General features: G+C 46.6%; 2 protein-coding genes across 20 annotated transcripts in view; both read left to right on the plus strand.

Moving 5' to 3' along the window:
* CHEK2 (checkpoint kinase 2) overlaps positions 1-7429 on the plus strand; it is a 49031-nt gene extending 41602 nt beyond the window's left edge. For 15 of the 18 annotated variants that reach the window (XM_034790827.1, XM_034790816.1, XM_034790820.1 and 12 more), the window contains 2 exons: positions 3981-4061; positions 7205-7429. In XM_034790827.1, the coding sequence (XP_034646718.1) occupies positions 3981-4061; positions 7205-7315 (192 nt within the window). In that variant the 3' untranslated portion in view covers positions 7316-7429. Of the gene's footprint in view, positions 1-2582; positions 2804-3980; positions 4062-5152; positions 5239-7204 lie in introns of those variants that run through there. The other 3 variants (XR_004648232.1, XR_004648233.1, XR_004648234.1) reach the window with 3 other exon arrangements.
* Positions 7430-12510: 5081 nt separating this feature from the next.
* Positions 12511-12899, plus strand: part of TTC28 (tetratricopeptide repeat domain 28) — a 435889-nt gene continuing 435500 nt past the window's right edge. For both annotated transcript variants that reach the window (XM_034791355.1, XM_034791356.1), the window contains exon 1: positions 12511-12712. In XM_034791355.1, the coding sequence (XP_034647246.1) occupies positions 12614-12712 (99 nt within the window). In that variant the 5' untranslated portion in view covers positions 12511-12613. The remainder of the gene's footprint in view (positions 12713-12899) is intronic.

Below are 12899 nucleotides of genomic sequence, written 5' to 3' on the forward strand. Positions count from 1 at the left end.
GTTGAATTTCTTAAAATTCTGGTTGTATTCCTCCTCTGTGGAGGGCTCTGATTGCCACACTGTAGTTTTAGTGAGACTGACAGACACACAGGTCAGAAAAGAGTTTAAAAGAATATCACAGCTGAAAAATGGTGCTTTGGGTTAATGGTCATAATAGGACCGTGAATTTAGACACTAGGTTTGCCAAGACACAAATACCAAGCCATTCTTGAACTGACAGATACGGCCTGGGGTGTCGCCCTGGAAAAGTAATGCTTTGGCCAAAAGGAAATCTGACAAATTATTCAGCATTTAATAGACGATACACATTTGCATCACAGCAGAGGTCTTTGGTGATAACTTGGAAACAGAGTTTTGTATGCAGGATTTTAATCTCGGCTCACTTCACAACTAGCAGGGGAAAGCTTCTTTCATCTGACAAAAATATAGGGGGCAGGAATACTTTACTTTAAGATGGGACTGCTATGGTTTCTACCCTCCACCCATCAAACTCCAAATGTCAGTCAATCCCTATTTTTAAAAATATTTCCTTACACACCTGGCTGCCATCTTATACGAGTGGTTTGCAGGTGATGTACCCCTGGCTGCTCTGAAGGCCAGCATCCCAAATGTTCAGTTCTGATGCCAGGCCACTTGAGCACAACCAGACGAGCCACTTGAGTTCCTGTAACTGTGCAGCGAGGCGCTGATGGCCCTCCACTCTCTCTGCCATTATCTAAGTATTGTTTTTAAAAACTAGCATAGGAGCAGCACGATGGATGCGTGCATCGGATATGCAGATGATGTCTATCAGGCCACAAGAGTTTGAAATGTCTTAGTATTTTTAGCTTCTTTGAGAAACTTTCAGCTATTAATAATAATTCAACCCCTCTGTCCAAATTTTCATTTCTTAACACTACATTTTTTTAACCAGTAAGACCGCCAATCTAGTGTTGAAATTTTTTCCCTTTTAAACTAAAATTAGCCCCCCCCCCATTTTTTTTTTTTAAACTCCAATGGCCTACTCAAGACCTAGAGCAGAAAGAGCAGCATTCAAGATAGGTTTTATAGCGTCCACTGTTTTTACCTGGACTCTATCAGGCTTTGTATTCTAGTTTCAAGAAACTAATATTAACAAAATGGATATTAAGCAAGCAATTTCCAAAAGTTCAAATGGCAGTTAGCTACTATTTGTGTCTCTGAAAATCTTGCCCTAAAGTGCACGGTGACCTATTCTGTTTCAGTTTTTGGTGGGTGATCCTGGTTTGATGTGAATAAGGCCCATATGTGCCACAATTTTACATGGTCAAAGCTGGTTGAATGATACTGCAAGCCCAGTTTTAGCTCAGCGAGTACTCGGTGATCCATTGAGGAATGAAAAGATAGGACAATAGCAATAATATTTTGTTCTTTCTTGTAATGCATACAGTAACCAGCTGACCAAAATTAATCATTCTGATGGTACAGAGACCACAGGATTCTATGGAGGATTGTGCAGCCAATTTTGCTGAACTAGTGTTGCCAGTTACTGTTGCAGTCCTCACAGAATGTTGTCCTTCGAAATTTCCATGTATGCGTGTGTGGGCTAACGCATGTCTTCCTGGAAGTGATGGACTCAAGTCTTGCCTAAGGAGTAGAGAAGAGTTCCCAAAAGACTAGCCACATATTTAACCTAATATCTGGGTCTGCTCTGAATATACTGGGTCTGTTATTTGCGAAGCTTATGTTGCATGGTTTCACGATCACGTCATACAGTTCCATTCAAGGTATAGTCCACACCTGTATTATCACCAGAGCAGTTTGTTTTCTTGTAGCCCTGGACACTGATGAACTCTGTGTGTGCATGTCCTCTCCCACTGGCCATATGAGGCATGTCTGACCCCACTTCCATCCAGAGAATAATTCATCTCATTAACAGAGATGTGCTTTTCAGATGATTGTGGAGTTGTCTTGTAGTAGTTTGAGTCATAACTACAAGGCGGGAATCAAACCAGAGGTTCTCAAATTTATTTGTGGTCTGGATCACATGGTAAGAGAGAGTGCCCGGTTGGACAACACCCCTCACATTAACGACTGTGGACCACCTCTCTTTCCATTTGCCATTGCAAGGTACACCTCTACCCCTATATAACGCTGTCCTCGGGAGCCAAAAAATCTTACCGTGTTATAGGTGAAACTGCGTTATATCGAACTTGCTTTGATCTGCTGGAGTGCGCAGCCTCGCCCTCACAGAGCGCTGCTTTACCGCGTTATATCCGAATTCGTGTTCTATCGGGTCCCGTTATATCGGGGTAGAGGTGTAGATCTGTGCAGCTACAGCACTAGCTTCCCTGGAAAATTAACACTAAGACATGACTTGATGTGTTTTTATTTTTTAATGTGGGGAGTGCCCTGTCCTCTTTTGGGAAAAGTTAATCATGTTATTTTTGCTGCTTTTTAAAATATAATCTCCCATCAGTTCTGTTTCTTTCTCTCCTTCTGATCATACTACATTTCCACTTGTGCAAGTCTCCCCATTTCCATTGCACGTGCTTCCCAGCCATTTCCTTCCTTTCTCTGCCTGTTGACTGGTTCCTCTTTCCTCCCCTCTTCCTCTTCTGCAGCAAACCCTGGCCTAGTGGAAGCAACAAGTTTGGCTTCTTCTCCTTGCTTCCAGCTACTTTTACAGGCAGTGAGGAACCTGGATACCTGTAGCAGGAGCTGAGAACCAGGAGAACAGTATCCTGTGACCAATCAGCCTGTCCACAGACTACCACCATATGCTTCATGGTTCACAGTTTTGGAACTTCTCTATGAGCAAATTGTCTCTCCAGTGGGGGATTGGGTAGGCAGAATCCTATACCCTGAATTTCTCTCTCTCTCTCTCTCTCTTCTGTGTGTGGGTTTGTGTGTGTGTGTGTGTGTGTGTGTGTGTGTTGTTGTTGAGGGGATTTGTTGGAAGCACTGAGTCAGGTTAAGAACTTTCTTAGCTCTTCACAACACTCTTTCCATGGCATCCCCCATGCAAGACATAGTACAAAACTGTATTTTCCCATTATGCTATGACCATCTTACAATGGCATCATGTGCCCTTTGTAGCTATGAGACTTGTTTACTGTAATTCCCTTTTAGCAGGCTGTCTTCCTCATCGATTGCAGCTTGTTTAAAATGCAACAGTGTATTTGAGCTGCTGTGATCGTATTGCATGTTCCTTGACTTTTGTATATTGGCTCTCTATAAAGTCATTGGCCTTGAGTTTGTAGTCTTGATTTTTAAAGCTTTTAATGGTGTAGATTCATTAGCAGCTTCCATATCTTCATCCTGACTGGCATTTCTGTCCAAACACCACATGCCTTTGCTGTAGTGGCCTCTAGGGTATGGACTTTGCCTCTCAACCCCTTTCCCAACTTCTAAATGACACTTAAAAAAAAAAAATCCCTAAAAATGCATGGCCACTCCTTGTTAAACCCCCGTGCTTTTTTTTAACCTTCCTTCTCCTTGTTCATTTGTCACTGACCCTGCTTACTCCATTCCCCTTTTTTTTTCTTTAAAGTTTTAATATGGTAGTTCTTAAAATCTCAGGCAGCTTTCAGAGTGTCTGTTTTTATTGTTCTTTGGTGCCGCAGTCAATTGTATGTGGTGTATGATGAATCAGTAAATATGGTATAGCAGAAATATATAAATAATTGTAAGACTTGGTATATTTTCCTGGACCGTCATAAAGAATGTTACTTTTGAAAGCTCCCTTCAAATTGAAGCTTTTAATTCCCTCTCCCACTATCACAGGCTGAAGAGGGTTGCATGGAGTCTCTCAATACCTTTCCTAACTATCTTTTGTAAGAATTACTACTAAGTGTGCAGCCTCTTCAGCATTCCCAGCCCCAGGGAGACTGGTCCTGGGAACCTAACTTGAGGATCACATGGTAGTGCAATGCCCTAACCACAGGACTCACCTGACCAGCCATATCTTAGAATTTTTTTCCAAACATTCCATGTAACTAAATGTTTATAATTTTTCACAGGATGAAAGTATGAAGAGCACATTTCAAGAGCTACTCTCACAAACAAGAGTCTCTATGCATCCACCACAGACATCAAGACTGGTATGTTTTTTGCTTTGTTGTTTTTTAGTTTGCATTTAAAACACACTGAGCTTGGTGTTACCTTGAGTAGGTCACAGCTGAGAGTGCCAGATTCAGGACAAACTGCTGAAAAATTGGAAAGACTCAAACCGGTGGTTATTATATAGTTAGATTATACCAAGCCCGTAGCAAAAATAAACTTCTGTCTCACTGCACTGGTTAACAACAAATTAAAAATGCAGTCTCCTGAGGCATTCAGGCCTTTGTCTCACCATCCAGACACTGGACTCTGATGAGTGGTTACTGAAAACTAATTTAATTAAACATTGGGTTCTTCCAGTCTGGAGAGATCGGCATTTAGCCGGGTCAATATATAACTCAGATCTTGCCCAGTAATCACGCCGCTGCCAATCCTTTAACTAAAATCTAAAGGTTTATTAAGAAAAGAAGAGAATTAAAATGGTTAATAGATCATATGCATACAGTAATTGCAGTGTTCTTATATCAGGTTTGTAGAAGTGATGTTCTAGACCAGGGGCGGCCAAATTCACTGAACGCCCGAGCCGCATATGACAATCTTCAGAAGTTGGAGAGCCGGGATGGACCTGCTGGGGCTTGGGTCTTCAGCTATGCAGGAGATGCCTGCCAGGACTTGGGGCTTTGTCCCTGCTCCTGCTGAAGCCCCGAGCCTTGGCAGGCACACTCTGCAGGCCTGACGCCTTGATCCTGGGGAGATATTTGGGGTCACATGCCTCTCTCCCTCTTCCCCTCACCCCCCCCGATTTTTGTCAAGGTTTGCTGGCCCCGCTAGGTCACCTGGTGCTGCCAGGTCACCTCCCTGCACAGCAGCTCCTGGGGCTGGCAAGCTGGAAGCTACAGGGAGAGCCGCTGCTTTTGCTGCTGCATCTCCCTGAGGAGCTAAAGCAGTGGCCCCGCCCTGCAGCTTCCAGCTGTTTGCTGCTGTCTCTTCACATGGAGCTAACACCTGGGAGCTGCAGAGAAGGGCCGCTGAGGGTAAGAGGGGAGTGAATCTGGGATGTATGACTCAAGCTGTTGGGTGTGTGTGTGAATCTTTAAACTGTACCCCTTCCCCCCCACACACACACTCTCAGCAGGCACCAGTCATCTCTGACAGAAGCTCTTAGCCCTACCACCCTGCCGCAGGTCAGCAGCCCTGAGCCTCCCTCCCCCCAGTCTGGTAGGTGGAGAATGGGGGTGTGTGGGAGCTCCATGAGCCACACTTCAGCTGTAAAAGAGCTGCATGAGGCTCGCGAGCTGGCTTGAAAAGTCTCTCTGGTAACTTCCAAAAAATTGGAAGATCCTCAGTCCATTGTTCAATATCCTCCTTTTAGTTGTAAATCCATAGTCCAGAGAATCAGAGCAGGAAAGAGGCAAAATGGAGTCATTTTAGGGGTCTTTTCTACCCTTTGCCATGTGCCTGGAAATTTTCTGTTTCAAACAAAGCTCACAGCCCAGTTCATGGAAAGTTACTGGCACAAAATGGAGTGCAGAATCACATGAGCATATCGTCTGTCCATACATGGCTTGATGACTCTCAGGGGCAGCCATTGGCCATATCTGTGCTGAGGTGTCCACAGGAAGATCTTTCTGGGTATAATGAGTTTCTTCTGTGGCCCATTATGAGAGCTAAGTGTATTTAGTGGGCCAACAAACTTGAATAGTTCATTCACGATGTGCTGGATAAACTGGATGTAAACTACTTTGTGGGTGTTACCCCAGGAACACACACATTTGAGATATATGCCCATAACTTCAAATACAGTGATGATATGTGGATTTAAACAGGATAATCTTATTTGGAAAATCGTAACTTTTCCATTGACACCTTACAAGATATACGTCGTACAAAATCTGTTGCGATTGTCTAACAGTGGCAGTATCATTGATATAAATGGTCATATTTCAATCATGCAGCATCACTGTGGGAATAAAATGACATATTTTATATGCAGAAAAGTTGAGATTTGAAAGAAATCCTTTGATAGTAGTAAAAATTGATTTTGAATATTTACCCTGCAGAAACTTTTAATTTCAAGCTAGTGTTATGTAGCACTATGCTGGTTAGCTCTGCCAATTACTATACCTTTCACCGGTAGAACTAGTAGGTATTTAGGCCTTATCAAAGCACTTAAGTATGTGCTTAATTCTAAGTGCATAAATAGTCCCAGTAGACTTCAGTAGGATTATTCATGTGCTTAAAATTAACCATATGCTTGAGTATATTTGATGTATCAGAGCCTTAGGGATCCAGATACTTAATATCCTAGGAAGAACTGACATTAAGTGAAGGCTTGAGATTGTGTGCAGGGTTGTCACTGGAAGATGGTAACAAAGAAAGATAAGAGCAAGATTGAGTGGGGAGCTGGGTGCTTGCTTGATTTTGTTTTACTTTTTTGAGGGGAAAGAATGGAGAGAGTAAGAGAGGGGATTAAGAGCAGCTGTCTGATGTTAGAGGATCATATATGCTTGCTGATTGGGGAGGCCATTGCCAGTCCCCACTGTTGTGTGGGTAACGTAAGGATCATCCCATCTTAAGACAGGTAGCTATTATTGCATCCTTGCTGTAAATAAATCCAGCTCAGATGCCTTGGTTGTAATCAGAACTTTTAATATGTTCTTAAATTGTTTATCACATTTAGTTTAAGTTGGAAAGAAATTATTTGTTGCAGTTCCTTGATCAGATTTTTTGTGCATCATCCTTCAGAGTGTCACGGCTGCTACTCTGAAATCTGACATCTGGTTGTTGTCAGTCTAGGAAAAATTGACACACGAGGGGGCTTTGATGTAACCAGGACAAATAAGACTTAGAACAAATGTGTGTTTACTAAATGACAGATGATCAAGAAAGAGGGAGAACTAGTCATATCAATTTTGTGGAGTGACAGGCAACTTGATAAATTGTTTTAAGGATTGGTAATGGTGAGAGTGCAGATGATGATGACTCTGAATCTTTTTCCATTGTTGATTGTGTTTTGCTCTCAGTTGTCATATGGGAGGCAGCAAGGAGAGTTTCTTAAACATCTTGAACTCACAGTAGGCATGATAGTTGGGCTCTGTCTTCATTCTGAACATATATTAAAATTAAAGGTGTTAGGTATTTCTGTTTTGACTTGCATAGTCATGCTCCTGCCTCTTTCTTCTAGCCAACCACAACCAGAAAACGTCCCCATGAAAAGGAAGAGGAATCTGGCTCTTCTAAGCACGCTGTTCCTTCTACGTCATTTCAGGAAAAAAAGGGAAGGGAAGGAAAGTAAACTTACTTGAATTGCTGCTTTTGTCTAGGGATTATACAGATTTTTATAAGAAATGTTTTTCTCTTAATAATGGAATAATTGTTCTGTACTAATCATTGATAAATAAAAATAACTTTGTAAGAATGGGAGTGACTCACTGAATTGGACAACAGCTTGTGGGGATTCCCATACGTACAAGGTAAAATACCAAGCAAACTACCACCTGCCCTCAAACTTCTTTCTGGGGAAAAGTTATCCAAGAGGATGATGGCAGACCAACTCCATCAGCAGTTGACCCTCCCTGGTAGTTTAGACCTCTGCCATTCTGGTTTCATACTGCTGGAATGGCACAGAGATGGTATTCACAGCACTAATGGATTACCTCAGGGCTCAGAAGTGAAATATACATGCTAATGTTGCTGGACTTTCTCAACCATTGACACCATTTTATCATAAGGAGATGCCCTATGGGAATCCATAATGGGAATTTGCTTCAAGGTCATTCAAATAATCCCAGAGCATGTGATGAACAGCTGATCTTCTTCCCCCCCAGGTCATTACCAATTAGATGGTAAATTCTGGGGTGATAGGGTCCATGGCTTTCTGTTCTGTAAACTGCCTAGTATGTATACATTATTTACCTTAGAAAGGGGATGAATAAGAAGGGACATTATAAAAGTATATAAAATATTTAATGATATATAGAGAAGTAGGTAATGAGAAGTTCTTTGAGTGCTTGCTCATGTCCATTTCACGTTAGGTGTTTGTGTGCTGCATGCACCATCACCAGAGAGTTTTTTCCTTCAGTGGTATCCGTCGGGCTGGCTGTAGCACCCTCTAGTGCTGTGTGCTCATGCCCCGATATAAGGGGCCCGGCTGGCCCCACACCCTCGTGATTCCTTCTTACCACCCATGACGGTCGCTGGAACAACTTATCTTGCTTTTGCAAGGCGATCATTCAGTGGTTTTTCCTGTTGTTCTCTAGTTTAGTTATATTCAGTTTTAATTTCTAGTAGTAGTGTACATAGTGTAGATATTTTAATGTATATAATTAGACCCCCTCTCTTAGCTTAGAGGGGTTCCTTTCAACCGTGGGGTGGGACATGCCCCGGTCTGTGGTCTTCAAACCTTGTGCCTCCTGTAGCAAGCCTATGCTGGTGAGCAACCCACACTCCAGCTGTCTGAAGTGCCTGGGAGAAGCTCATGTACGAGAGTGTTGCCAAATCTTCGGCAACTACAAGCCTTGTACAAAAAAGGACGGGGAGGCTAGACTAAGAGCTATCCTAATGGAAGCTGCTCTTAGGCCGGCATCAGAGCCAAGCTGGTCGGACTCAGCACTGAGCACCTCGGCTTTAGTGCAAAGCACCCCTCAGGCACTGTGTTTCTTAGCACTGTTCCCTCGCTCCAGTACCAAGAAAGAAACACAAGAAATAAGGGTCAAAAAGGGGGTACCAAGGAAGGACAAACAAGGGGAATACAGCAGAGTACAACCTGCGTTGGGCCATTCTGCTAGTGCCACCGTTGACTCCTCTCTGTAGGTGCTGATGAGTACAGAGCGGGACCATCCTCCAATGCTGGGGAGACATCATGGAACGAGTGGGATCTCAGAGCCTTCCACGCTGGAGGTCTTTGCAGCTGCCAGGGACCTGATGACGTTCCCGGTTCCTCTGACCTCAATGGGAAAACTACTAGCTCTGATGAGTATGAGCAGAAGGGAAACATTGCCTCGAGCTGATACCCGGCACTGGGCCCTCTGGTGCTGACTAGAGGAAAAACGGCCCTTCTGTCGTCAGTGAAAACTTCCCCGCTCTTCCCCATGGTCTCCTTAAGAGGACTAGTCCCCAGAGTTGGAGGTGGAGCCCACCACACAACCAAGGGGTCACCGCCAATACCCATCCTATGTTCCACTGGATCTTGGTGCAGGCCCTCCCCATGGCACCTGGCCCAGAGGTGAGTGGCCGATGCAGGTCCAGTGGCCATTCAGGAATCCCCGTGGGGTTTTACTCCGGTACCGGAAGTACCATCCAGCTGTTCCTACTCAGTGGTGTCCGAGAGGAGGGCTCCTCCACTGCACCATCCGGCACCAACCCGGTAGTGAGCCTGGTACTGACATGTAGGACTTAGGCCTAGCTTATGTAGTTGGGGCTGAAGAAAAAGAGGAAGGCCCACCCACCAGTACAGGCCTCTTCCTCCTCCTCCTCCTCCCCTGATGAAGCTGTCTCGGGACCAAGCAGCTTGGTGCCTCAGGACAACTTTAGAGCTCATCAGGAGCTATTAAAAAGGGTGGCTTCTAACCTTGGGCTAGAGGAGGAGGTTCTTAGAGTCCTCACATAGCCTTATTGACATTTTGGCCATGGCGGGCCTGTCAAAGGTGGCCCTAACCCTCACTGAGGTTGTTATGGGTCCAATCAGGTCCCTATAGCAGACCCCATCCTCTCTCTCTCTCCCTCCCTCCCCACCTCAAGGGCAGAGAAAAACTACTATGTGTCTGCCAAGGGGTATGAATACCTGTACTTCCACCCTCCTCCCCGGTCCCTTATGATCACAGTGGCCAATGAGAGGGACAGATATGGAGAGCTAGGTGTGACCCTGAAGCAAAAGGACTTAAAGAAGCTAGACCTGTTCTGTAGGAAGATTGGGTTATAGCTTTGCATTTCCAACCAAGAAGCCTTGCTTGGGAGGTATGATTACAACATTTAGGATTTCATGGCAAAGTTTAAAGACTTGATGCCACAGGACTCCAGGCAAGAGTTTTCTGCCCTGATGGCGGGAGGGAAGGGAAGACCATAGCCTGAGCCTTCCTCCAAGTGGCCCAGGATGCAGCTGATGTGGCAGCCAGAACAATGGCTTTGGCCGTGGTCATGAGTAGATGCTCCTGGCTCCAATCCTCAGGATTGCCACCTGAGGTCCAACAGTCCATCCATGATCTTTCCTTTGAGGGTACCACCTCCTCCTTCTTGGAGCAGATGGACTCAAAGCTCCATGGTCTGAAGGACTTCAGAGCTACCCTCACATCCCTGGCTCTCTAATCCCTGGAACCTTTGAGGAGGCATTTCAGGCCTCAACAGCGAATCCACTTCTTGGCTCCTCTGCCTTGCCAGGAGCTGTTTAAAAAACAGAGCAGGGGTTACAAGCACAGGCAACAACTCCCCTCCACTTCAACCTCACTACTGGGTTCACACAGGTACCTGGGAGACCCCAAAGAAAACTTTTGAAGGCATGCCTAAGGGCGTTATATCAATTCCTACACTGGATCCCGCCCCCTTTTTGTTTTCAGACCATCTCTCCTACTTCAGCCCAGTGTGGTCCCACATCACCTCGGACTGCTGGGTGCTGAGAACAGCAGCGGAAGGATACCCCCTTCAGTTTTCTTCCTCCCACCCGCCACCCCATCCCTCTTCAGGAATCTTTCTCACAAGTAACTTCTAGTCCACAAGGCACAAGCCCTCCTTCAGGTAGGGACTGTGGATGTGGTGCCCCAGAATGGGAGAGGGGAAGGGATTTTACTCCCATTATTTCCTAATCCTGAAAGACAGAGGGGGTCTCTGACCCATCCTAGATCTGTGCTGCCTCAATAATTATCTCAAGAAAGTGAGGTTCTGCATGGTTTTCCTGGCCTCAGCTATTTCCTCCCTCAACTTCAAAAATCCCTATTTCCACATCTCCATCTTCCAGGGCCACAGAAGGTTCCTCAGATTTATCATACACCAGACTCATTACCAGTTCACTGTCCTGCCCTTTGGACTGTCAGCAGCCCCTTGGGTTTTCACGAAATGCATGGACTTGGTGCTCATAGTACTTGCCTCCCTTGACTGGTTTAGGTATTCCTGAGTGGTGGTCACAGGCATTCCCTTTGTCACCCACGAGCCTTCAGTATCCAATTTCAGATGCATCTGATCTAGGTTGGGGGGCTCACCTTGGAACTCTGGGCCTCTAGTTCCAGGAATACTTTCCCTGCACATAAACTTTATCCCTAGACGGTAGGGCTGGGGCTCCAGCTTCAGTGGTTTATTACTTATTGCCCACATCCTGTCTGTGACTTTTGTTAAAAATACCTGTGCTAAAATATTAGCCTTGATCATGATAGATAGCATCACACTAGGACTTTTGTTTGGTTAGTTATGTGATTCAAAACCCAAACCTGATGATTGGATGTACAAAGAGGAATATCAAGTATGATGAAAGAGGTAATACTAGAGTGTATGATGGTGCGGAAGCACTGCTGTGTTCATGCCTCACAAATTATATTTAAAAAAGTGGAGAGAGAATCTACAAAAAGGACTTGTCATCTGGACAATAATTCCTCTGAGAGACTAAGGCCTGGACTAAACCAGGAAATTAGGTCAGTATAACTACATTGCTCAAGGGTGTGAAAAGAGAGGCCTCGCTGCAGTGGTGCAGCTGTAGGGGTTTATATGTAGACAAGCTTTAAGTATTTCATAGCCCTGTTGATCCCAAGATATTAGAGAGAAGGTGGTTGAGGTAATATCTTTTCTTGGTCCTACTTCTCTTGGGAGGAGAAAGAGAGAGACAAGCTTTCAAGCGACACACAGCTCTTCTCGAGGTCTGAGGTACTCAGAGTACTGTCCCCAGACCGAGGAAGAGCTGCCTGTAGCTTGAGAGCTTCTCTCTCTTTGGACTAACTTCTGTTGGTAAAACGGTATTACCTCAACTACCTTCTCTCTCTCCTGAGAGCTGCAGTGTAATGGGGTTGAGGGAGGAGGTTAAGAGGTGACCTACTCGCTGTCTGTAAGTACCATCAAAGAAAGAAGACAAGTCCTAACTCTCTGAACTAGCAGCCCCTAGCATCCCAAAGTACAGGGCCTGAAACCATCCGGCAACTGCAGGGTAGAGGATACAATTTTTGTATGGCACCAGTGTGTCATTAACGGCGGGACCCGCTTGCCAAGGGCCGTAGTAATTTTCCCCTCACGGGCCATCTTTAAGCCAAGTTGTCCCAAAACTATGCTCTGGTTCGACCGCACGTGGGGCGAGGGGCAGGCGCGGGGGTGCAAAGCGGCGGCGGGTCCCGCGGCCCGACCAGTCTCTCGCACAACCCGCGGCCGAGCCCCCGGCATGACGCTGGGGCCGCGATGCCCCGAGGGGGGTCGCGCTCGATCGTGGGGGAGGGGCGGAGCGAGCCCGGGGTCCGGCGCGAGCCCAGCTCTGGGGGCGGGGCCGGGGCAGCGCGGGTCCCACAGCAGCCGGAGCCCGGATCATGGCGCCGGGGGCTGGGGAGCCGGAGTGGGAGCAGCCCGGCCCGGAGTGGGGGGCGGCGGCGGCCCCCTGAGGAGAAGCCGGAGCCGGAGCTCGAGCTCTATGGAGCAACAGGCGCCGCCGCCCGCCCCGCCGGGGGCCGCAACTGGGGGCTGGGCTCGCAAGCGGCGGCAGCAGCCGCGGGACCCGGAGCCTCCCCGAGTAAGTTGTAGGCGGGCCGGCGGGAGCCCCTTGGTGGGAAGGGGAAGTGGAGGTCTCCGGCCGGGAGCGACCCCTTCTGTCTCCTCTGCGGCCGCGAGCGACGACCCCCCCCCCCCGCCGCCGCCCGGGGCGACGCCCCCCCCCCCCCGCCCCTCCCCCGCGGGGCCCCAGCAGCCGGCCGCGCCCG

The sequence above is a fragment of the Trachemys scripta genome, chromosome 15 (genome assembly GCF_013100865.1).
Source record: "Trachemys scripta elegans isolate TJP31775 chromosome 15, CAS_Tse_1.0, whole genome shotgun sequence".
In the NCBI taxonomy this organism is placed as follows: Eukaryota; Metazoa; Chordata; order Testudines; family Emydidae; genus Trachemys; species Trachemys scripta.